This window comes from Pelodiscus sinensis, chromosome 1 (assembly GCF_052426305.1).
Source record: "Pelodiscus sinensis isolate ZL-2025 chromosome 1, ASM5242630v1, whole genome shotgun sequence".
Lineage (NCBI taxonomy): Eukaryota > Metazoa > Chordata > Testudines > Trionychidae > Pelodiscus > Pelodiscus sinensis.
In genome coordinates, this window is record NC_143052.1 from 22,226,589 (window position 1) to 22,253,150 (window position 26,562).

The 26,562-nt window shown below is 41.6% G+C and overlaps 1 protein-coding gene across 2 annotated transcripts in view; it reads left to right on the plus strand.

The window, feature by feature from the left end:
- Positions 1-26,562, plus strand: part of SEMA3C (semaphorin 3C) — a 186,698-nt gene that overhangs the window by 97,899 nt on the left and 62,237 nt on the right. For both annotated transcript variants that reach the window (XM_025181687.3, XM_075926424.2), the window contains exons 3-6: positions 4,112-4,272; positions 7,281-7,343; positions 17,477-17,596; positions 26,129-26,219. In XM_025181687.3, the coding sequence (XP_025037472.2) occupies positions 4,112-4,272; positions 7,281-7,343; positions 17,477-17,596; positions 26,129-26,219 (435 nt within the window). The remainder of the gene's footprint in view (positions 1-4,111; positions 4,273-7,280; positions 7,344-17,476; positions 17,597-26,128; positions 26,220-26,562) is intronic.

Consider the following 26,562-nt stretch of genomic DNA (forward strand, 5'->3'; position numbering starts at 1 on the left):
GGAAAAAATCATGTTCCTTGCTTCCTGGGCCCTTTCCTTGAAAGGAGTCATTACCTCCCTGACTCATAATGAGACTATTCACAGTATCGCTGGCTACTCCAAAAGGTATCATTAATGGGAAGTTTGTACATTCTCACATACTGACTCGCTGATGCTGTAGTGTAGTATGTACTTGCCTATGGGAGTGACACCAAGAGCACAGTAATTCAGTATAGCCTGAGGTATGCAATATTTTCATTGGATACTTTTCTATGTGATTGAGCTGTAGCTCAGCTCTGGTAGTAGGGTTGCCAGGTGTCCAGTTTTGAACTAGACAGTCCAGTATTTGAGCTTTCTGTTCAGGAAACAAATTGAGAAAATATACATGAGAAAATCTAAATGTCTGGTATTTTCTAAATAAGATGTAATGTAGATTGTGATGTAATGTCAAGTGTGTCCGGTATTTTTGATGAAACCATCTGGCAACCCCAATCTGGTAGTGAAATTGGTGAGAAGATTCAGCTTCCCTTTGCTGAAGCAAAGCAAACTCAAAATGAGGATTAAAGTAACCAGAAAGCTTAAGGAAAATGAAACTTCCATGGTTTGTTTGAAAGGTGAGCCTGAGAATTTCAAAAGGGCCTACAGGACATTTTTAATTAATATTATTGGGATTTGGGCACCTATTTCCCTTAGGTACCTTGGAAAAGCCCATCATTTAAGTTCAATCAGAGGAGTTTTGAATGAAAAAAGGAAAAAGACAATAGATTTTCCAAGGGAATTAAGAGTAAATTTGTGGCTTTCTTCTGTGAACATGAACAGTTTTCATACAGAGTTATAAGGACCACCTAGATTTAAGCTATGAAACAAGGAATTTGAATCTCACTTATGAATAATATGATTTTTAATATTACACTTCAGCTTCTGTGAAGTTATCACAGCACTATTCAAGTTGCTAATTTACACTAAGGCTACGTCTACACTGGCATGATTTTGCGCAAATACTTTTAACAGAAGAGTTTTTCTGTTAAAAATATTTGCGCAAGAGAGCATCTACACTGGCATGTGTTTTTGCGCAAAAGATGTGCTTTTGTGCAAAAGCATCTATGCCAGTGTAGACGCTCTCTTGCACAAGAAAGCTCCGATGGCCATTTTAGCCATCGGGCTTTCTTGCGCAAGAAATTAACATTGCCTGTCTACACTGGCCTCTTGTGCAAGAATACTTGCGCAAGAGGGCTTATCCCTGAGCAGGAGTGTCAGAGTATTCACGCAAGAAGCACTGATTTTGTACATTAGAACGTCAGTGTTCTTTGCATAAATAATCGTGGCCAGTGTAGACAGGTGGCAAGATTTTGTGCAAAAGTGGCTGCTTTTGCGCAAAATCCTGCCAATGTAGACACAGCCTAAGAGTACGTCTAGATTACATTCCTCTGCTGACAGAGGCATGTAAAATAGGCTACCTGACATAGTCAATGAAGTGGGGATTTAAATATCCCCGGCTTCATTAAAATAAAAATGGCCACCGTGCTGTGCCGGATCAGCTGATCATCAGCACAGCGCTCAGGTCAAGATACGGATCGGTCGAGAAGGGAAGCCTTTGTCGACCGATCCCTTATGCCTTATGAAACGAGGTTTACAGGAGTGGTCAACAAAGGCGTTCCCTGTCGACCGATCCACTTCTTGACTGCCACGCTGTGCTGACGATCAGCTGAGCCAGCACAGCACGGTAGCCATTCTTATTTTAATGAAGCTGAGGATATTTAAATCCCCACTTCTTTGACTATGTAAGGGAGCCTATTTTACATGCCTCTGTCGGCAAAGGCATGTAATCTAGACGTACCCTAAAAGAGGATCTGCCCCATTGTCTCCAAAGTTACCAGCTATCCACAAAGTGAATTAAATGAACATGAACTGTTGTCTGTCACAGTTAATATAATAATGCAAATCATATCTAGTTAACTTGGTTCTCTGTATTTATATCTACCATAAATCTGTGGAGGACCCAGCTCTCAAACCCTGAGTCACTCGGATAGAGTAGAACTGATGGAAAATTTTCCATCAAAACTGTTTTCAATGGAAAGCTGGAATTTTTCAATTAAACCAATTTTTTATGCTTAATCTCCAATTTCTGTTAAAAAATTGTAGTTTTTGACAAAAAAAACCCCCACAAAAATCTGAAATCCAAAATTTGATTTTCTGACCAGCTCTATTATAGCCCAATTGATTTCATTTTGACTGGTGGTATCAGTAAGGACAAAAGGCCAGATCCTGGCATTATTACTGTATTGTTATTCAGACAAAGGTCTTGTTAGACATTATAAGAGCCCTGTGCAAAATCTAGAGATTTATTGGCATAGTTCCAATGATGTCAATGGAGTTCTGAGTTATACCACGTTACAAGTCCAGATAAATATCTGGTGCTGAGTGAAGGCAATGAACTTTATCTTCAATTGTGTGAATATAATTTGTAAGATTCATTTTCAGACATCCTTTTCTCCTGCAGCATTCATTGATTTCACTTGAAATTGTAGGTACTCAGTACATCTGAAAATAATGTGTCTGTGGTATAAGTACATAATTTCATGTATTCAGAACAGGTTACTTTATTTTTTTAAATCTTTCATTTCCATTCTCAACTACAGATCAAACCACTCTGATCCAGGACTCTCTTTTCCGGCAACATCCATTGTCCGGCAGGACCACAGATGTTGCTGGACCAGAGAGACCAGCAGCTGGGAGTGGGGACCAGCTGGGAGTCCAGCATCAGAAGGATGGAGATGGGAGGCTGGGAGCAGACCTAGAGTTCAGTTGTGGGGCCAGGAATAGAGCCAGAGGCTGGCCCAGGGACTGGAGACAGAGCTGGTCCTGTGGCCAGGGGCAGAGAGCATGTTCAGGGCCATCAGCAGAGTCAGGTGGCCAGGGCTGGCAGTGGGGTCAGCACCCATGAAGGGAGCCCATCCACGAGGTCGGCAGCCCCAGGGGATAGCCCAGAGGCCAGCAGCAGAGGGTCTGGAATTGACCATCCCATGTCTGGTAAACTCCCTTGTTCAGGACGAGTCAGTGTGCAGGACCAGGGAAGTCCGCCCTGTATTAAAATATTCCCAGTTTTTTAATTCAAAATAAAATAAGCAAAGTGGAGGCCAAGGATCATCTGAGTCAGGAGAGGAAGGCCTAACTTACTATGAAAGAGAGAGAATATGGGTAAGATATTATCTTTTATTGGGCCAAATTCTGTTGTCTAAAGAGAGAAAATTTCGAGCCACTGATCACTTTCACCAACAGAACTTGGCCCAGTGAAAGATATTACTTCTCCCACCTTGTCTCTATTTCCTTACAGTCCTTATTTCTCCAAAACTGAATAGAAGTGCATTGTCATGGGGATATAGGGATGTTAGCATTACAAATGCTTATGTTGTTCCAGGAATGGGCACAAGTATGCACTGTTGAAGGCAGTGAGGATTTTGACATTTACTTCAGTAGGGGCATGAGTGGGATTTATCTGACTAAACAAAGGATTTCAACCTAGAAAGCTGAAAGAATAGCTCCAGTCCCATTTGAAAAGAAAAAGGAAAGTGCCTATTTGAGGCCGATTCCATAATTAGATTTTATTTTAAATTAACTATAGCTTGTGATAAGTAGTTAAAATTCATGGAGAATTACAAGAATATTGTATTTTGTCAAAAAAAGGCACCTTCCCCTTGAAAAGATATAGGCAGCCATTCTCAAAGAAACCCTCTAATAGGAAAAGTAACTGATGTGTTTATGCAGCTTTTATTGATTTGCTTCTGTCATAAACTTTATAATGTATTGAATCCATTATTTAATTTTATATATAAAATCTGCCTTAAAAGTTAGCACAGTAAATAACAATATCCATTAAAACAGGGGAGTTCATTAGTTGAATGGATAAAGCAATGCCTGATTCTTACTTAACTTGTAAATACAATTTGCTCAAACTTGGAAAGGAACATTGGATTTAATTGAACAATACCTTTATTGCCCGCAGCTTGATGTTATTTTTTCTGTTATTAGCTACACTTGTACTCATAGGGTCTTTTATTTACATAGGATGCAATTATAAAACCAAGAAAAGTAACTGAATGCCTTTACTAACTTATGGTACTCGCTATTACAGAGCTGCAGGAAACCAAGACCTCTGAATATTACCGTGTATCCCATCACCCCCTTGACTACAGGATATTATTGATGGATGAAGATCAGGACCGGATCTATGTGGGCAGCAAAGATCACATTTTGTCTTTGAATATTAACAATATAAGCCAGGACCCTCTGAGTGTAAGTTCAAAAAGTACTTCCAGAATCCAATATCATTTTACTGCATGCCTTTTTGTGAAAGGAAAAAAAATGTGTGTTTCATTAGACCAGCAGTAGGCAAAAGTCCAGATCCACATCTCATTGCACAGTTAGTACTTGTTTGATGTGTAACATGAGATGAACAGGACTTTCAAATGGCTTAAAATACTTCATTCAACCTGTTTACTTGTTTCTGAGTGATCTGTGCTGTGGCTCAGTTTTATAAGGAACACCTTGTCTGAGGTGGCTGATGTAAAATTTCCACTCCTCTCAAATATTTGAGAGAATTCAAAGTTGCAGCTTTAAAAGAGCCCTCTAAGCAGATTGAGGATTTTCTTTTTTTGTAAAGGTCTCCTTTTTTCAGGCTATGTGAGGAAAAGATAAAGCTACTTTGACAAAGTTTGTTTTATTTTCCTATCGCTGAAGCTTATCCTCTGACTTCTTTATTTGTTTCTGTTTTATCATCTTTCCCACTTTTGTGTGGTAGGGAAGTGATACATTCCTAGTTTCAGAGGCATAATGCTAATTCTGTCTCATTGCAGTCCCCCTCCATGCAGTCTTCTCCATTTAGTTATTGTACCCCATTTTGGCAAGGTCACCTTCTTTATCTGCTCTCAGCATTCCAGCATGTGCAAAATGTCCACGCCTTCTCCCTCAGATGTATCGAAAATGGAGTGGCATCATTCCAGTGTTTGGAAAACTACAAAGGCTTCTGTCTGGCTTCCAGAGCCTGTTCACGTTCAGCTTTCTGTAAAATATATTTAATTAATCTTGTCTCTCTGATAACACAGATTCAATAATGAGGTCTTCAGTCTGGCAGAGAAAGGTATAACACAATCCAATGGCTAGAGAAATTCAGACAGGAAACAAGGTGTAAATTTTTCACAATGAGAATACTTAACTGCTGGCATCATTGACAATTTTAAAATGAAGATGGGGTGCTTTATTTGTTTTGTTTTTTTAAAGAAGAACTCCTGTATTTTAAGAAATTCTTGTAAGTAAACTTCTGTGGCCTGAGTTACACCAGGAGGTAAGACTAGATCACAGTGGTCCCGTAAGGCTTTGGAATCTGTGAATCTTATCTGGTCCTTCAGTCCAGCAAGCATCCCTCCTCCATATAATTTATAATCTCCCTAGTACTCAAGGCTTGTACTCTCTTTAAAGGCCTTTCTGTGCTTCTCTGCCACACTGATTAAATACTGCTGCAAAACTCATCTGAAAATGTTTTTTCTTCCTTTCCATGTATGTCAGTCTTTTCTCAACTGCTATTATTTATTCTATAATGTGTGTGTGTGTGTGTGTGTGTGTATACACATACACATGTCTGCAGTACACGCTACAAAATATTGTTGCAATACACTGTATAAGTAAAATGTAAACCAGAGTCAGGGTCTATTTGCATATATCCATCCATAGCAAACCAAAAATAAAACAACCCAACAAAAGCCAAACAAATAAACACCCATGCATTTCTGACAGATCACAATCACCCAATACAACACTGCTCCAAACTAGAACCCAATCAATATTGGCATTAGATATTGGCATTGAAGTTTGCTTATTAAGTTTGCAGATTATACCAAGCTGCTTATTAAGTTTGCAAATTATACCAAGCTGGTAGGGGTTGCAACTGCTTTGGAGGATAGGGTCATAATTCAAAATGATCTGAACAAATTGGAGAAATGGTCTGAGGTAAACAGGATGAAGTTTAATAAAGACAAATGCAAAGTGCTCCACTTAGGAAGGAACAGTCAGTTGAGGTCCCTTCCAGTCCTAGTATTCTATGATTCTGTGAATATCTACAGAATTGCTACTTGGCGTTCTCTTAGACAGGGCCTGTATTTTCCTACTCTTCTGTAAGGGGTCCTGTTCTTTTAAGTTGATATTCACTTGGTAACTATCACTAAAACATATTGAAATAATATTTTAATATAGGTAATGTGCACAGAAATGAACTGTCAGATAAGTACATTTAGACTCAGATGTGTCTAAATTTTTTATTGTTATGATATTGGCAGTGATATCTTGAGGCAGAATTCTGATTAACTTTTCTTTATCAGGGTGTGCCACTTATGAAGAAGTGTTTTTCCCCCCTATTACTGCCTTTTCTGTTTCAAGATTAGCATTAATAATGGATGAACTTTAACAACTTCTGAATTCAAATATGGCTTGGATAAGCATTCAGAACTTGATATGCTTATCTGAAAGTTATCTATGCCTACAGAGTTACATTCAGCTGAAAATTTTAAGAGAATATATTTTCTCATGAGATACCCAGCACTTCTTCTTCCAGAAAAAGAAGCACTGTAGTAGCAACCATTTTTGCTGTATTTCAGCACTTTCAATTTATGGACCATCCTTGGATATATCATAATGATGGGCAGCATTTTTTATTAATAAAAATGTATCCTGTATTCAAACATTTCAGAACCTTGGCAAAGTTTTAGTCTTAATGTCCTAATGTTCTTTTGAAAGGGAGTTATTTGTCCAGATTGGTTAACTAATCCTTAACCAGACTAACACATTTTAAGACAGATACTCAGCTAATATAAATCAGCTTGTCTTCATTGATATCAAGGGAGTTACACTAATATGTTCCAGCTGAGGATCTGTCCTATTATTTCGAATATTGCATCCTAAAATACAAAGCTTTCATTTATCGTGTTTTTATTTAAGAATAAAATATTATATCAAAACATAAACACAGTCTTCCATGTCATGTGTTTTAAACTGATGCATGACTAATCTAGACGAGTGAGGAAAAAGTAAATTGTCTTTTCTGTTTAAAATGGATTTCTGACAGAAAAATACTGGAAGGAAATATTTTTCCTTTACATAAAAAAGGTAAGAAATCTGTAAAAATATTGACTTTGTGAACTCAGAAATACCTTGAAGGAAACCTGTTAGCCTAAACTGGGCGGAGTGATGAATGTTGTTTATATTCAACTAAAATTATGTAGTTTCTTACAATATTATTTCTTTCCAAATAGATTTTCTGGCCAGCATCAGCAATCAAAGTTGACGAGTGCAAAATGGCTGGCAAAGATCCTACAGTAAGTTTTATGCACACACAGAAAATTAAATATCTGGCCATTGAGTCAGAACACCTTGAGAGCAGCTGAAAGCAAGATGTAAGGGGTGTGGACTTTTCTTTTTAAATACTCTCCAGGCCGAATGGTAAAGTGAAATTCTGGAAAATGAGAATATTTAACAGTATGTGTCTTCAGATTTTGTCTGGAAAACTATGTGCATTGCTCATTTTCGCTACCGGATTTATGATTTTTGTGTTGTTTTTTGTTAGTGATGGATAGCATTAATAATGCTTGTTCCAAGTATCTCCTAGAGAATATATTGTAAACTGCTGAGCTAATGACAATGTCAGTGCCTGGATTAGCTCCCAGACAATATATGATCTTTTCTATGGAAAGAATCTTTGCAAATGGGCAGTGGTTATTTGCACATTACAACAGCACACAACATTAGTCATAAAAAAGAGCCCCGCCTCTTTTATTAGTTTTCTAAAACAATGTTTTAGGACGAAATCTGAGAAATAACAGTGCTTCTTTAAAACAGGTCAGTTTGACACACGCTATCATGGTGCATGGGAAATGAAAACCAAAACTTTGCCTCATTAAATAGTGATATGCTGAAGCCACAACCTTGCAGGTGGGTCTGATCAGGCACTGACTTCAGCATGGAGCTCTGCATAGGTGTAGGTATCTGCCCCTGAATTGTGCTCATTGCAGGATCAGATACAAAGGCCTGTACGTATTTGCTTGTTTTACCCAGAGATAGAAGTTTTGTGTAGTAGACAAATAAATAGACAGCAACATTTGCTGTTCTCCCCAGTGTTTACCAATCAGGTGATGACACACTCATCACTGAAATGGTCCCAGTCTTCACTTATATCATTGTTTCAGACACAAGTGGCTATGTCTAGATTGGCATGATTTTCCGCAAATGCTTTTAACGGAAAAGTTTTTCCGTTAAAAGCATTTGCGGAAAAGAGCATCTAGATTGGCACGGACACTTTTCCACGGAAAAGCATCCGTGCCAATCTAGATGCAGTTTTGCGCAAGAAACCCCCGATCGCCATTTTCGCCATCGGGGCTTTTTTGCGCAAACCAGTTTTTAACTGTCTACACTGGCCCTCTTGCACAAAAACATTTCCGGAAAAGGGCTTTTGCCCGAACGGAAACGTCAAAGCATTTGCGCAAGAAGCACTGATTTCGGACAGTAGAACATCAGTGATTTTGCGCAAAATCAAGCGGCCAGTGTACACAGCTGGCACGTTTTTGCGCAAAAGCGCCTGCTTTTGTGGAAAAACTTGCCAGTCTAGACGCAGCCAAGTATGTTTCCATAAAAGAGTTTAAGCACCAGCATTACTAATCATACACAAAGCAATTGTAATTTCCCCAGCAGCAATCTTCAGAAGGCACTCGATCAAATTCTTTTTGTCATGGATGATTTGATCCAGAGCTCAGCAAAGTCAAAAGGAGTCTTTCCATTCATTTTAATGGGCTTTGGACCATGTTTCCATTCAGGCTGAAAACTGAAATCAAGGCACTGATAGGGTATGTCTACTGATAGGGTACGCCTCGTTCCACAGATAGTTCGGAATAGGAAGCCTAATCCGAACTATCTAGTTCGTGCCGCGTGTAGCCGCGGGCACGGAGTCCGCACTAGCGGACATTTAAAAATGGCGGCGCCTGGCAACATGCAAATGAAGCCCGGGAAATTCAAATCCCAGGCTTCATTTGCAAGTTCGTATGACTACATTAACCACCCTATTTAGTAAAGGGACTGTGGAATTATTCAGTATAAAAGAAAGACTGTCTTTGGAAACAATGGGCCTGATCCAAAACTCTTTGAGTTCAGTGGAAAAACCTCTCTTGTTTTCAGTGACTTTGAAACAAGCCTAGTGTTGTAATATTTCAAGTGCATACAGCTTGAAAATATTTTGTTAGCTGCACACTTCTTAATGCCAAATTAAATGCAATGGTGACATTAAGTCCTCATTTTTGACACTGTCAATCTATTTTAGTGATCTCATCAACCAAATTCAGATTTGCATCAAACTTAGCTTATCCTGAGTCTATGATAGTTCTTTCTACTTTTGATTAAACGAAAGGAAAATTGGACCTATGGGAGCATAATGTAATGCAGACCTTTTGGTCAAGTCTAGAAAATAATATATTTTAGTGCTCCAGAGCAAGAAAATGATCCTTTAAAAATTTACATTAGGGTTGTGACAGTAGCATATCAGTTTTTCGTTTCCAGATGATTGTAAAATTGAAATATGTGGCTTTTCTTAAGGCATATGTGTCATTTGCTACACTTTAGTAGTTCTTTATATGATGGTTATTGGATCTGATAGCTTGTTAATCTGCATTAAACAGAAAATCCAATGCAGAGCAGTATATAATTGCATTTTAAGAGTTATGGCTTGGTTTATTTAATATAGAGAAATCATCAGTCTTATTCAACTCTCCAAACATATAGCATCATGAACTTGCGTGGGCACAGCCCACTTGTTCAGATGATTGGAGATGACTCAGGTTATCTGAAGAAGGGTATGTCTACACTACCCCGCTAGTTCGAACTAGCGGGGTAATGTAGGCATACTGCACTTGCAAATGAAGCCCGGGATTTGAATTTCCCGGGCTTCATTTGCATAAGCCGGGCGCCGCCATTTTTAAATCCCGGCTGGTTCGAACCCCGTGCCGCGCGGCTACACGCTGCACGAACTAGGTAGTTCGGAATAGGCTTCCTAGTTCAAACTACCGTTACTCCTCATTCCATGAGGCACGGGGTTCGAACCAGCCGGGATTTAAAAATGGCGGCGCCCGGCTTATGCAAATGAAGCACGGGAAATTCAAATCCCGGGCTTCATTTGCAAGTGCAGTATGCCTACATTACCCCACTAGTTCGAACTAGCGGGGTAGTGTAGACATACCCGAAGTGGGCTGTGCCTACGAAAGGTCATGATACCAACTACATGTTTTGTTAGTCTATAAAGTGCTACCAGACCATTTGCCTGCTGTTTTTTTTTTCTGTAACAGACTAACTCAGCTACCCCCTGAAGCTTCCAAGCATATAGTGACGTATATAGTAACATCATAGTATGAAAGGTACTTTTGCCTTGGATGCAATACATAAAATGTGTGCTCCATGAAAAAAACCCTTCTGTTCTCCAAGGAGATCCTTTTAAAGTGGATTATTCAAGAATGAGACTTTTATTGCACTTTTCCATGATGAGTCATCTTGGGATGCTTTGCAATGTGCATTGCAATAAAAGCCATATTGCTGAACACAGCCTCTCCCTTTGCACCTGAAATATATTGCCTGCACGTTTAACCACAAGCCCATTCAGGTTTGTCAAATATGGGAACCCTGCCATTTGCAGCCACATTTAATTTCTCCTGCTTGATGAAATTAATTTCACCTTCATTTCAGTGGCATAGACAGGAACAGGGACAGGGACAAGTGAGTGGGCCCTGATTTCAGGGGGGTGGGTAGGCAACAATGGGGCCACCTTTTTCCCCCAGCTGTCCATGGGGAAGGGAATGATAGATACATTGGCCAGTAGCCCTGTAAAAAGGGAAGCCCCATAAATATATGTGCCTCTCCCTCCCTAACCCATGGGGTACTTCTGCTGGGGAGGGATCTCAGGGACTTGCCCTGCTTAGCTTGCCCAGTGCTCCCAGCAGGGAACAGGAGTGGGGCATGGAGGCTTGTTCTGCTTTGCCATCCACTCTCAGTGCTCCGAGGGGTGTCGGGACATGGTGGCTTGCCCCATGCCCAGCTGGTTTTCCTAGCAGGGAGCTTGGTTGGGTCACTGGGGCTTGTCCCACTCCCAGCTGGTGTTCCCAGTGGAGACCAAGGTTGAGGCTTGCTCTGCTTTGCCAGGTGAGCCTAATGGGGAATAGCGTCAGGGATCGGGGGCTTGCCCCACTCCGACTGGCCAGTGGTCAAAGCAGGTTGTGAGGTCGGGTCACTGGGCTTCCTCCCAATGGAGAGTGGGACTGGGGCTTGCTCTGCTCTACCTACCTGATGCTCCCAGTGGGATCAGGACACTGGGGTTTGAACCATCTCTGGAACTCCAGCCACAAAGCAGGATCAGGGACTTTCCCATTTCCCCTGCCTGTCCAACACTCTTCAGTGGAGTGGGCTCAGAGCACGGGGCCTTGCAAGCCCCAAACTCCACTCCCTGCCAGGAATGCTGGTCGAGTGGAACAGGGCTAGTCCCTGAATCCACTCCCCAGCCCCGGATGGAGCACGGGACAGAGATGGGCAAGATCCCATGTCTGAGCAGGAGCAGGGCCAGGACTGGGGGCCTAAGATCCTAAATGGATCCTGGATCCTGGATCCTAAGTGAGTTGGCTACAGCCCACCTAGGCCTATTCATGGCTACTCCGCTGCTTCTTCTGATTAGGTGAATTCCAGCCCATGAAAGCTTATTCCCAAATAAACTTGATAGTTTTAAGGTGCCACAGAATTTCCAAAGGAGGAATAGAAATCATACCTTACTCAATGTCTGGAACCAGCAATTGAGAGCTCAATTTTAATAGCATTTATAAATTTTTCTGAGAGTCAAAATAAGTCCTAATAATATGGTAGATATGGTAAAGGAAAAATAAGACTGATTTTTTCAAATATATTAAAATGTGTCAGATACACAGAAGTAAAACTGTAGTCCTTGTCACTTGAAGTAATTGAGATAAATGCTGAATAATATCAGATCTAGGAGTATGTCTACACAATAGCATTGTTTCCGAATAGCCGACGTTATTCCAAAATAACTTAGTGAGCATCTACACTGTAAGCCTTTATTTCGAAATAAAGTCAAGCTGGAAGACTTCTTACTCCAACTCATGATAACCCTCATTTCATGAGTAGCAAGTGAAGTCAAAGGAAGAGTGTTCTTTCTTCGACTTCCTGCTGTGTACACAGTGCCAAAAGCTGAATTAAGCTATTTCAACTTAACCTATGCAATTGACATAGCTCAAGTTGCGTAGCTTAATTCAGCTTTAGCTCTGCTGTGTAGATGTGCCCTAAGAGAGAACCATGAAGGACACAAGATGTAAGGGGGACAGTAGACATTGAGATGAGGGGGAAAAGCCTACACATAGTCAGCTAAATACAGTATGATAAAATCAATCAAATTCAGCTCTTGTCAAAGCAATTTAAGTTCTAAAGAATAAACCCTGATTTAATGATTACTGACATCGCTTGAAGTGGAAATATCCAGTAACACATGAACTCATGACAAACTGTCAACCACACGGGCAAATTGATCATTTGCATTCTCAACCAAACCCATCTCTGTACTCTCATGTAACCTCAGACTACTTAGACTTTAAAGGTGAACATAGTAACCCAATACGTAGAAAGGGAAAATCAGATACTAAAAGGTTCCTGAATCAAAGTTCTTCAGGTCCCAAAGCTGTTTGTTACACTGCCCCGTTTTAATGGGATGGGGACTGTAGCAGAATCACACAGATTAATCATGTATAAAATCATAGGCAGGGTTCATTGGCATTACACTGAAGAATTGCTTTCTTTAGCAATTGAAAGAACATTTCAGAACTGACTCCCTAACTGCACTCTGTGGGTATGTCTACACTACAGCACTAATTCGAACTAACTTAATTCGAATTAGTTAATTCGAACTAAGCTAATTCGAATTAGTGCATCTATACCTAAAAACTAATTCAAATTAGCCTTTTGCTAATTCGAAATAGCATGTCCACATTGAGTGGACCCTGAACCAAAGTTAAGGCTGGCCGGAACCAGTGCCAGTAGGGCATCAGTTAGGACTTAGAGTGTGGAGCTGCTGCCTCAAGCTAGCCGAGGGCTGTGCTTAAAGGGACCCGACCCCCAGCCCGGACAGACAGTTCTCAGGGTTCCCCGCTTGCTTGTCTACCTTGATGAGGGACAGCAAAGCAGTCCTGTCTTGGAGTGACCTGAGTGCCTACACTTGGCACATCACAGCACTCGGCCATCAGCCCGGCTGCACTTGCCACAGGCTGCCATCTGGGAGGGTCAATGGGGGGGCTGCCAGGATCCAGGAGGCCCTGCAAGAGAGCTTCCACCCCGAGGAGCCCACAGAGCCACCCCAGTTCTCCCCATCAGGGGCTCATGCCCCATTCCTCCCTCACCCCTTCCTTCTTTCCTCTTACCCCTCCCTAGCCCCCCTTCCTGATGTAAAAAATAAAGGACATGTATGTTCAAAAATAGAAACTCTCTTTATTTAACAAAACTGGGGAGACTGGGAAAAGGAGGTGGAAGAGGGGAAGAGAGAGGGTGGGAGAGGGGAGGGGGAAACCTGGGAGGAGGGAGCTGGAAGGGGGAAGCCAGGGGAGGAAGGAGGAGAGGAAGTATAAAACTATGGTAGGCCATATCTTCAGTACTATGTACAGATGTGGTCTCCTCACCTCAAAAAAGATGTTTTGGCCTTGGAAAGGGTTCAGAAAAGGGCAACTAAAATGATTAGGGGTTTGGAACAGGTCCCATATGAAGAGAGGCTAAAGAGACTGGGACTTTTCAGCTTAGAAAAGAGGAGACGGAGGGGGGATACGATCGAGGTATATAAAACCATGAGTGGTGTGGAGGGGGTGAATAAAGAAAAGTTCTTCATTAGTTCCCATAATAGAAGGACTAGAGGACACCAAATGAAATGAATGGGTAGCAGGCTTCAAACTAATAACAGAAATTCTTCTTCACAAAGCAAATAGTCAACCTGTAGAACTCCTTGCTGCAGGAGGCTGAGAAGGCTAGAACTAGAACAGAGTTTAAAGAGAAGTTAGATAAAGTCATGGAGGTTGGGTCCATGGAGTGCTATTAGCCAGGGGGTAGGAATGGTGTCCCTGGGCTCTGTTTGTGGAAGGCTGGAGATGGTTGCCATGAGACAAATGGCTTGGTCATTGTCTTTGGTCCATCCCCTCTGGGGTAGCTGGTGTTGGCTGCTGTCAGCAGACAGGCTACTGGGCTAGAGGGACTTTTGGCCTGACCCAATATGTCCATTCTTATGTTTTAAGCTAAGAGTTGAGGGTCTCACTGGACCAACTTGATTTTCATGCAAACTTGCTCCTGGGTTCGCATGTGGCCTTGGGTGGCCAGGCTGGCAGCTATCCTGCCCTAGACGGCCACTTTCCAGTGCCTAGTACGGAGGTTGTGGACGTTGGAGGCTTCCCCCCAAACCTGAATGAGTTCCACAATCTCTGCACTAGACCAGGTGGACGCCCGCCTCTTGTGGCCCTGGGCAGGCTCCTGGGAGCTGCCAGCCTGGTCCTGGGAAGAGGCGGAGGGCTGGGTGGCAGCGGGCAGCTGTCTCGTGCCATGCCAGGTGCAGGGTCTGCTGGCTGGGTGCTGGCAGGCTTGCACCTGGCATGGGCACCATAGCCAGTCTGTGGCCCTTTAAGGGCTCCGGGGCCGGGAGGGGGGCATAAGAGTTTCCATGGGTTGGCCCAGAGTGGCCACCAGGGCAAGCTGGGGAGGGCTAGCCTCCAACTAGTTCGAATTAAGTGGCTACACAGCCCTTAATTCGAACTACTTAATTCGAACTAGGCGTTGGTCCTCGTAGAATGAGGTTTACCTAGTTCGAATTAAGCGCTCCGCTAGTTCGAATTAAATTCGAACTAGAGGTTTGCATGTGTACCGCCTATGAAAGTTAACTCGAACTAACAGCTGTTAGTTCAAATTAACTTTGCAGTGTAGACATACCCTGTGAGACCACATAAAATCTCAGAAACTCAGCATTGAACCAGATTGTGTAACCTGCCTGTTAATCACCACAGAGGAGAGATGAGGGCACATTAGATGTCATATCATGAGCTCACAATGCTGTCCTTAAGGAGTGTCAGATTTCTCTAGCTATCTCTATACATTTGCTGCAGATACTGTGGAAAGAAAACAACGTGGTACTGGAGGGTGTTTATCCTTTGTAACAGTGGAACAAGCCTGTGTTACATTGAGGTATTATTCCTCAATCCATAGTCTCCAAGGAGCTTTTTTATAAGATTACCCAACAAAGAATCCTTTATGTTCCAGTAAAGCCCCTATTGACAGGACCAAACATGACATTCTACCTTCCTGGCATGAAGTTATGTAGTGCATATGAGCCAGGAGCATGTCTTAGATTCTCCTCCTCTTCACCCACAGACTTGAACAGCCCAAAGAGACAATTCTGAGATATTTCCTGTGCAGGACTGATTTTGACAGCAAAGCTGCTTTTAAGGCATCTGAGGGTGTGTCTAAACTACATGGCTCCATCGATGGAGCCATGTAGATTAGGCTGATCGGCAAAGGGAAATGAAGCCGTGATTTAAATAATCGTGGCTTCATTTAAATTTAAATGGCTGCCGCGCTGAGCCGACAAACAGCTGATCAGCTGCTTGTCGGCTCAGTGCACTAGTCTGGATGCTCCTGCGCCGACCTGAAAGCACTTTATCGACCTCCCTGTTATGCCTCGGAGGATGAGGTTTACCGGGGAGGTCGATAAAGGGCTTTCATGTCGGCTGGGGAGCGTCCAGACTAGCGCGCTGAGCCGACAAACAACTGATCAGTTGTTTGTTGGCTCAGCGTGGCAGCCATTTAAATTTAAATGAAGCCGTGATTATTTAAATCGTGGTTTCATTTCCCTTTGCCGAACAAACAAATCTACATGACTCCGTCGATGGAGCCATGCAGTTTAGACGTACCCTCAGTGACTTATTAGATGTGGGGAAGCAGAAGAATCAAAAGATAGCCCACAGCTTTGGGAAAGCAGTGTATTTTGATGAGGGTCCCATGATCACCCATTTAATGGAACAGCAATTAACAAACCTCCTTGCTATTTGCTGCACAGCATTCCTAATGGGAAAGCTTTTTCTCACTGATACTGAATGCAGACAGTAATATAACCATTTTTTTGGGTGCCTTTATAAACAGGTGTCATAGTAGAATTCCATCATATATTGGACTGAAAATGCAAACATCTTCAAATATAAATAAAATGTGCAGCCTGTTGAGTGAGGATTAACTCCAGTGATTAACAGGGGATTGATTGATGGCCTAAGTTCCAAGCCTGTACTCATCACAAACACACAGCTAACTCTCAGTGACTTCAAGGGATGTTACCAGGTTGAATATGAGGGCAGAACTGGGCTACTGATCACTAAAAATATGGAAAAGAAACATCTGTCTACATAACTTAATTTAAAGCGCAGCAGCAGCTGATCAGTGTCAAGAAAGGAAAGGAAAGAGATGCTATGAGGAGAATGGGAGAGAATGCAGAGCAACACTGACCTTACATTTACATTTGCTTAATGTATGCTGCTTTGAAATCGTTACAGCAGGTTTTCAATACAGAGCAAAGTTTCACATCCATTGGGGATTTGCTTATGTTATGAGCTTCTCAGGCTCTTATTATTTTGGAGGGAAGTTGTCTAGACAAGTAATAGGGGCTGGGTTCTTTTTCCCAACTATTTCCACTTCTGAACCGGTGTTGTTTATCAACAATACTGGAGAAATGAATGAGCTCTTTGCAGAGACTTCCTTGAGGGCACTAGTGATGAAGGGCAAAAGCTGGCTGTCCTTCGGGAACCTGATTCTCTCTTAACTCCTGAAGTAAATAAAAATTACCCCTGGCCAGTGGGGAATGCATCAGGACCACTTCATGGATAACCGTGTATGGTAACTGATATGCTGTGGCTCTCTGAGCCAGGAGAGCAGGCTATAGGGAAGCTGAACAGGGAGAGTCCTTGGTTTCTGCATCCTCCACACTGGCCCATTCATGGCAATCTGGAGAACAGAGCAGGCTGGAAGAAAAGGCACCACCATGGCTTGTTCGTCTACAGCTTTGCAGACCAACTGGCCAAAACTTCCAGTGGACAGGAAGTGAAGTAGCCATCGCTTTTCAGATGAGAACAAGAGCATTCTGTCCCTTCTCCCAGCACTGTACAAAAATCTGTTGACCGATGGTTTTGGCAGGGATCACTGATTTGGTTCTAAACAAGGAATGAGAAAGAGAGAGCAAGGGTATTTGTCCTAATTAACATGACTGATTATACCAGAATGTTTTGTAATAAACAAGTTGACAAGGATAGCATTGAAATGATCAGCTGTTTCTATTCCTTAACGTTTCCCAACTTTCCATAAGCTTTGTCTGCGTGCATATCTATGACATATTTTTATTTCCTTACAGCATGGCTGTGGAAATTATGTACGTGTGATACAGACCTTCAATCGCACCCATTTGTACGTCTGTGGGAGTGGGGCATTCAGTCCAGTATGCACATACCTCAACAGAGGGCGCAGGTCTGAGGTAAATGTTTTTATTCATTGTTCTCATGCTTTCTGTGGGAGATATTTTTAGTGGTAGGCAAATACAGTTATCCAAGCCTTGATGAGTCTCAAAATTGCACTTGGAGATCTTAGGAGGTTACTTTGGCCATTCAGGCTAGAAACAGCATAAAAACCACCTTTCTCTTGATATGAGGATAGGTCTGTTTCCAGTCCCAACTGCTACCAGAGCTGCACAAAAATCAATTTGATATTAGCCTTAGAAAGGTCTCTCTTCAAACTTAAGTCTAGTTCTCATTTTATCTGAACTGGTTCATTCATTTCTAATTTATCACCCAAAACCAGAGAAATCTCTGGAAATAAATAGCAGTAGAAGTAAACTCTGTAAGGTCCCTCAGTTATCCCACAGTCCTACAAGCATTTACCCATGGGGAGTAGTATTATTACATTCAATGGAACTACTCATATGGGCCAAGTTATGGGTGTAAGTGTTTGCAGGATTGGGACCTACAATCCTTTGAACCTGGAATCTATATTCAGGTAAAACTCCCAGTCTACATCTACACTGCAATGCTATTTTGGGATACTGGAGTATCCCAAAATAGCTATACTGTGTTATCACAACAAGCCCGCTATTTCAGGCTCGTTATTCCAATGCCCATTGTAAACCTCCTTCTATGAGGAGTAAGGGACGTTTTGGAATAGCGCTTTTTTTCAAAATTTGGTGCTGTGTAGACAGTGCCAAATGACAAAATAAGCTATTTTGAAATAGCATTGAAATAAGCCCAAACTGAGTAGCTCAAATTGTGTATTTTATTTTGAGTTATGGTGCAGTGTAGATGCACCCTGAGAAGCCTCATCTACAAAATAAGTGGTACCTGACTAGATGATGCAAGTTTAGTTTGTCAATTAACATATTAGGGTGAGACCCTCAATTGGTGTAAATCTGCTTATTTCCGTTGAGGGATCCAATTGAGTTATGCTGATTTAATTACTAAGGCTGACTGAAACAATTTAGTTTACAGCTGGTAAAAGAGAATTCAAGAACTTTCTAAAGACTTCCTGTAACAAGTCTAATTATCCTGTAGAGTTTGCCATCCATCTACCAATCAGCTGTTACTGGTCTTTTAAAAAGATTCTTCCCCACACACCTGTTCTGTTTTTTTTTCACTTCCAGGAACCACTATTTGTGCTACTAACTATTACTTGTCCTACATTTTAAATCATAAACCCACATACTGCACTGTCATTAAATAATAGCTAGCAGAAGCACTTCTTGTGAAGAGCAGCCTGTTAGTACAATCCCTGAGCTAGTTGCCTACTTTCAGTTTCATGGTACTGGATACATAGATACAAGCTCATTTTCCAGACTTCATGATTTTAAAAGGACATTTTTTTTCTGTTTCTGTGCAAACGTAGTAAGCAATAAATAGCACAGAGGGAAAGAAAAAGGAAAGTTCTTATCTCACTTTGGCAGAGTTTGGGTCAGACTGACTCCTTCAGGCAGCAGAAGGAACAGAATGGAATATGGGAGAGAGCTGTGCTTCAGAGAAAAGGCAGATATTGGTAGTTGAGTTCTGCCATGGGAAGCCAGCTGTAAATCATAGAATCATAGAGTCCTAGGGGTGGAAGAGACCTCAGGAGGTCCTCAAGTCCAGCCCCCTGCCCAAGGCAGGACCAATCCCAACTAATGTTTGCTTCTGCTTCTGTAAGAAGCCCATGTGGGTTTGGCAACTGATATTTTGGGTTTAAAATTCTTAGCCCTCAAGGACAGACAGGGGGATGAGAGCTGCCCAGGCAAGGTGTGTGGGAGCTGGCTCCTCACCCCAGAATGGGCGAGTGGGCAGAAGGCGTGAGGCCAGTGGCAGCCAGCCCTCAGCACTGCGCAAACTGTGATGCTGAGCCCCCATTCCTCAGAGATGTGCAGAACATGCAGGGTGGTGCTCCAGCAGCAGTTTAAAGGGCCTGGGGCTCTGGCTGTGGCTACTATGGCAACAGCAGCGGCTGGGAGCCTCAGGCCCCTTTCAATCACCAGGCCCCAGGGCAACTTACCCCTTGCTCCTCTCCTCCCTCCATTGGTGAGCCTGAGTATGGACAGTCTGGAGGGACTATGAATCAGTGCACCTCTTGCCAGCCTGGCCCTATCCCTGCATGGAAAGGTCCCAAGCCATGTGGAGGAGAATTGGCTGGCTCCAGCTCCCCAAGCAGACTATGCAGATTGAAATGCTTTACTTCCACTCCTAAAAAGGTTGTCTGCCTCTGCGAATTAGGGCCCTGGGTTCACAAGCACTAGAAAGCAGAACACCTAGAATGAATCTCTGAAATGAATGGATCTCTACAGTAGAAATCCACTCTTCTGCTCTCAACTAGTGAGCAAGTCACAGTTGTACCATCCTGGTGACGTTAATCCTAATTTAATCTGATCAGGAAATTAATTATTAAATTTAAAGTGATTCCCCCCCGTAGAATAAGCAATACAATATCTTCTTAAAACATGCGTAGCAGTTAGACCATGCACTGCAGACATTTTGAATCTTATGATTTTTTTTTTGTCATAAACGTGAGTTCACTTTAAATAAGACATGAGGCTTCAAGATGATGCAAGATGTTAAAATTCATTCTTAAGTTAAAAATAAAGATACATATCTTGGAAATGTAGCATTGGCTTCCCTTAGCCTGCCTTTGTATCTACATGCCTATGATCAATTGATTAAATAAACTGCTGTCTCAGACGTCTGGAGTCTGTCAGACACTTGACTGTAGGCACTGCGCTCTCATTGCTGGAGCTGTCCAGGCCAACAATAGCAAAGCACTTTAAAGAGTATAGATTTAAATTCAAGTATTTCCCTCTCTGCCTATTGCAAATGCCTAATTAGGAGAGCCGAGTGAAAAATTATGTGGTGCTGGTGGAACTATTGAGACATTATGTTTCCTTTGCTTTTGCAAAAAACCATGATTTCACCTCAAATTTGTCACTGTTTTCCACAAACAAACATTTGTTTTTGCAGGTGTAAAATTACTATTTTAAACATGTCCATCTATTTCTGCTGCAAACACTCCCTGGAAACCATAAAGAACCACCCAGCATGAGAGCATTATAGCCTAGCACTGCTGGGAGCCTGGGCTCAGGCTTTGGCTAGTGTGTGATTGCAAGAGGGCATCACGTTCCCAGCCACTGAGCCCTCACTGGTTAAACTGGATTTCCCTACGCAATTTATGAAAACTTTTCTTTCCTCATCTTGTGCCCTGATACACTGGACAAAAGAAAAATGTTCTTTGTAGGGACAGAGCTGAATGCCCCTCTTGCCATCATAAAATGTAAACTTGGGTTTGGCTCTTCCTGCAAGAACAGGTGAGGAAAAGGGTAATCATTTGCAGAATATGTTTACAGTGAACTGAATCAAGGGTTATTCCAATATGAGAGTGGATGCAAGTAGAAGCAGATGTTATGATTGTATGGATTCATGATGAGCCAAGAAAAAATAACGTAAGCTTCTGGCGTATTACCAGTGCAACGCTTGGGCTTTTTGAAGTAGCGTTCAGTAAGCATACAATAGTAATATACATCAGTGTCAAACTACAGATAGATAGTCAGGCACTAAGGGAATATGGGAACTTACAGCTCTAAGGGTACGTCTACACTGCATGCTTATTTCGAAATAAGCTATTCTGGAAGATATACTCTGAAATAGCTTATTTCAAAATAGCACGTCTACACCGCAGAGAAGCCTCAAAATTAGTCTGAGGCAGGCTTCCCTAATGTAGATGTGCGGTCTCGATTTAGAGCCCCAGGACGCACTGGGGAGGAATAACTTAGAATGGCCCTGGTGAGGGGATATTTGAAAATAGCAGCAGTGGAGCGTCCACACATACCTTATTTCGAAATAGCTATTCCAGAATGGGTGTTATTCCTCATAGAATGAGGTTTACAGATTTTGGAATAAGCCATCCGTTATTTTGAAATTATTTTGAAATAACGCTAGTTATCTTAAAATAACGGTGCAGTGTAGATGCACCCTCAGTGAACATTACAACTCTCTCAAGTGAGTAGAGACCTAATTTATTCTCCTCAGATGGAATAGGTTGAACCTCTCTAGTCCAGCACCCTCAGGACCAGAGAGATGCCAAACCAGAGAATTTGCCGGCGTATGGGAAGTCAATATTGTCTAACAGCATTACTTGCACTTCCACTGTTTAGTGAGCTCTTAGAAGACATTTAGGAGTAAGTTATACCTAAATAACAGCACAGAACACTGAGAGCCAGGACTCATGACTTTAAAAATTTATGGGACCACAGGAAATTTAGCCATCCCCATGATAAGTGGACATCCAACTAATTAATATCACGGTGGACCGTGGATTTTTAACCTGTAGTTTAGTGTGGCATTTAGGCACCACTATCATTTGTCTTTATCGGGGAAAGAGAAACTAATGGATTGGTGCTCTTCTCAAAGTGTCCTATAATGGCTAAAGAGCATGATTACTATCCTCAGGGCAGATGGGTAAGAAGTAGGGCATCAACCCCATACTGGTTGTGAGTTCTGTACTTAGACTGCATCAACACATTATCAAGTATGAATTCCTCAGGCAGGATATTAACTCTAACGTGGAGTCATAGACAGGCCCCTTGGGGTACTCTGATCTATTTTGTCACCCAGGTAAGCTTACCTTTGTGATAGACAGTTGCTTATACCAACAGCGATATTGTGGGTACTCCCAGTTCCAAAGGAATAGTCAGTTGCACTTCGGTCAGTTACACTTTATATCACACACTGGTAGACAGTTCTATAATAAACTACTAAAGATTTATAAACTAGAAAAAAGAAATAAGTTATTTCAAGGTTAAAGCATGTAAACATGTGTTCAATAAATTCCAGTCTTATGTTTCAGAGGGTAATAGATGCTTCTAATAAGCACTGGAGATCCTTTGTGTATGCTAACTAATCCTTGTTCCTCGGTATCCAAGCAGGATAAAAGATACAGAATTTCCTTGTTAGGGATTTATATCTCCTTCCCCTTCCTCTTTGAGTTGCAAGTTTAGACATTGGGAGGAAGTCAGTTGCAAGTCTTCTCTTCCTGGTCAATGGAGGAGCAATCATAAAGTCTTTTTCTGAGGTTCCAAAAGGTCTTATTTTAGGGGTCAGGAGAAAACACCTCCTGTGGAAAGCAAGTATTTTACTCTTGGGGATGCTTTTCTCCTGACTGGTCATTTACAAGTTACACAGCTGCAGGAACATACACAACATGGGGCAAGCAGGGGTTACATAAGAAAATGAGAACGGCCATACTGGGGCAGATATACCTGGTCCATATAACCCAGTGTCCTGTCTACTGACAGTGGCCAATACCAGATCCCCCAAAGGGAGGGATCACAACAGGTAATCCTAACGTGATTTCTCCCCTGTCACCCACTTTCAGAGAAACACAGGCTAGGGATATCATTCCTACCCATCCTGGCTAACAGCCATTCATGGACCTAACCTCCATGAATCTATCTAGCTCTTTTTTGAACCCTGTTAAAGTTCTAGCTTTCACCGCATCCTCTGGCAAGGAGTTCCATGCGTTGACTGTGCGCTGAGTGAAGAAAAACTTCCTTTTGTTTGGTTTAAACCTGCTGCCTATTCATTTCATTTGGTGACCCCTAGTTTTTATATTGTGGGAATAAGAACATAACTTTTCCATATTCACTTTTTCCATAGCAGTCATGATTTTATAGACCTCTATCATATCGCCCCTTAGTCTTCTCTTTTCTAAGCTGAAAAGTCCAAGTATTTTTAATCTCTCTTCATATGGGATCTGTTCCAAACCCCTAATAATTTTTGTTGCCTTTTTCTGAACCTTTTCCAATGCCAATATATCCTATTTGAGATGAGGCGACTACATCTGTATGCAGTATTCAAGATGTGGGCGTACCATTGTTTTATATAGAGGCAATAAGATATTCTCTGTCATATTCTCTATTCCTTTTTTAATGACTCCTAACATTCTATTTGCTTTTTTGACTCCTGCTGCACACTGAGTGGATGTTTTCAGAGAACTACCCACAATGACTCCAATATCTTTCTCTTGAGTAGCTTTAGCCAAATTAGTCCTCATCATATTGTATGTATAGTTGGGATTATTTTTTCCAATGTGCACTACTTTATATTTATCAACATTTGCCATTTTGTTGCCCAAGCACTTAGTTTGGTGAGATCTTTTTGAAGCTCTTCACAGTCTGTTGTGGTCTTAACTATCTTGAGCAGTTTGGTATCATCTGCAAATTTTGCCACCTCACTTTTTACCCCCTTTCTCTAGATCATTTATAAATAAATTGAGTAGGATTGGTTCAAGGACAGACCCTTGGGGGACACCACTAATTACCTCTCTCCACTCGGAAAACTTACCATTTATTCCTACCCTTTGTTTCCTGTCTTTTAACCAGTTATCAGTCCACGAAAGGACCTTTCCACTTATCCCATGACAACTTACTTTACTTAAGAGCCTTTAGTGAGGGACCTTGTCAAAGGCTTTCTGGAAATCTAAGTATACTATATCCACTGGATCCCCCTTATCCACATGTTTGTTGACCCCCTCAAAAAACTCTAGCAGATTAGTAAGGCATGATTTTCTTTTACAGAAACCATGTTGACTTTCCCCCAACAAATTATATTCATCTATATGTCTGACAATTTCATTCTGTAATATAGTTTCAACTAATTTGCCAGGTACTGACGTTAGACTTCCAACTATGTATTTTTCTCTGTTTAGTTGAGATCTAAGGGCTATGGCATGAACTGGCACCTGGTCTGCTGGAGTCACAGGATTCACTCCAGTTTCTATTGGATTGTCTATCATATCACAAAACCTTCATTCTGATTGGCTTACCTTTTAGTTTGTGAATGACTTGTTTCTGATTGGGACAGATGTATCCTAAAATCCTTACTTACCCTTGCAATTTGTTTTCTGGTCCTGGCTGTAATTAGCAAAATAAGAGGAGCACCAAGATGGGGTGGGAAAGCAAGTTCACCCAAATATGATCAGACTGTGTCTGTTCAAGGAACTGATACATATTTCTTCTTACTCTAAACACTTCATCCATTTTTGAGTTGTAGTGCTGCATATGACCTGTAGAAAGTCCTTCACTATCTAAATAAAATTGCTCAGTTTTGTAACATGAGCAAAAGAGCTAGTCTTCCACCTGCTTTTAGTATTTATAAGGGGCCTTCCACTGTGGTGTCTGAGTAATGGGACTAATCCAAGAGATAGTGCTTTGAAGAAAAAGAGCATGTTTTAGAAATTATTTTGGAAGTGTGGTAAGGAGCCTGCCTCATGTTTTTAAAAGCTGTTTAGATCATAAAATCATAGGATTGGAAGAGCCCCCGGGAGGTCTTTGAATCCAACCCCGTGCTAAAAACACGATCAATCCCAACTAAATCATCCCAGTCAGGGCTCTGTCAAGCCAGGATTTAAAAACATTTAGGAATGGAGATTCAACCACCTCCCTAGGTAACCCATTCCAGTGCTTCACCACCCTCCTAGTGAAATAGTTTTTCCTAATTTCCGTTTCTTGTTCTGTCATCTGTCACCACTGAGAGCAGCTTCTCTCCGTTCTCTTTGGAACCCTCCCCCAGGTAGTTGAAAACAGCTATCAAATGCCCCCTCCTTCCTCTCTTCTGTACACTAAATAAGCCCAAATCCCTCAGCCTCTCCTCATAAGTCATGTGCTCCAGCCCCCTAATAATTTTGTTGCTCTCCGCTGGACTCTCTTCAGTGTGCCCACATCTTTTCTGTAATAGGGGCTCCTAAATTGGATGCAATACTCCAGATGTGGCCTTACCAGTGCCGAATAAAGGGGAATAATTACTCCCCTAGATCTGCTGGCAAGGCTCCTATTAATGTCATTGCATTCAATGTGGCAATACCTAACTGATTTAGAATCCTGAGTCTCATTTTCAAAAGAGAATTGGGCTATTGATTAGTGAAGAATTTAGATTCCTAAGTGACTTAATCTCTTTTGAAATTGACATTTAGACTTCTACAGCAGTTAGGCATTACAATGCTGAGCACAGAAACATCTAAATAGTTATAAAACCCTAGACACTAGTGATTTATAGTATGACAAGCTGACAAATATAACGAGAAGCTTGCATTCTTGTGTATTATTACTAGAGTGGTTTATTGCAAGTGCTTTAGGCTAGGACCCTGATATAAATGCCAGCACGAATTCATCAAATAATTCATAGATAATTTCAAGGCTACAGAAAAAATGTCTGTAGATGTTATTGCTGACATATAAGCTAGGTGGACCACAGAGAGAACAGCTCATTCAGTTAAGCTGGGAGAACACTCCCTACATTTGAGAGTGCATTGCATTTGTAATTACAGTGAAAATAATTTGTACAAGTGAGAAGATTGTGAAAACTCAGCATAAGACAGATTTATTAAGTAGTTAAGTGAAAAGCTGACTGTGCTTATTATCCAGAAGAACAGAGGGAAAAAGCCTTCTCAGACTCTCATTTTCATTTACTAAGGTTTCTATAGAACAGCAGTGACATGCCTGTCTGTATTACAGGAGCAAGTCTTCATGATCGACTCCAAGTGTGAATCAGGGAAGGGACGCTGCTCTTTCAACCCTAATGTGAACACGGTATCTGTTATGATCAGTAAGTAAAATAATCACAGATCCCGGAGGCTTAACTCATTATTACTGTGCAGGGTGTGAAATGATGGGGTATTATAAACAAATGGAACACGAGGGGATAGGCCATGAAAAAGAAACCATTATGTTCATACTGCTTGTCAGGCATCTTTTGAAAGTCTTCATGGCGCTAAGCATGAACGTGTGAAGGAAATGCAGAAGGGATCAGCAATGAGGGAGGGAGGAACAGAGAGCAAAAGATTGTCCCCTTTTTATCTTTCACATTTTCCCAGGGTTAGCTTCAACTTTTAAATATGTTAACCATGTTTTAAATGCTTTGTGACCTCATTCATCATGGCCATTTCTTG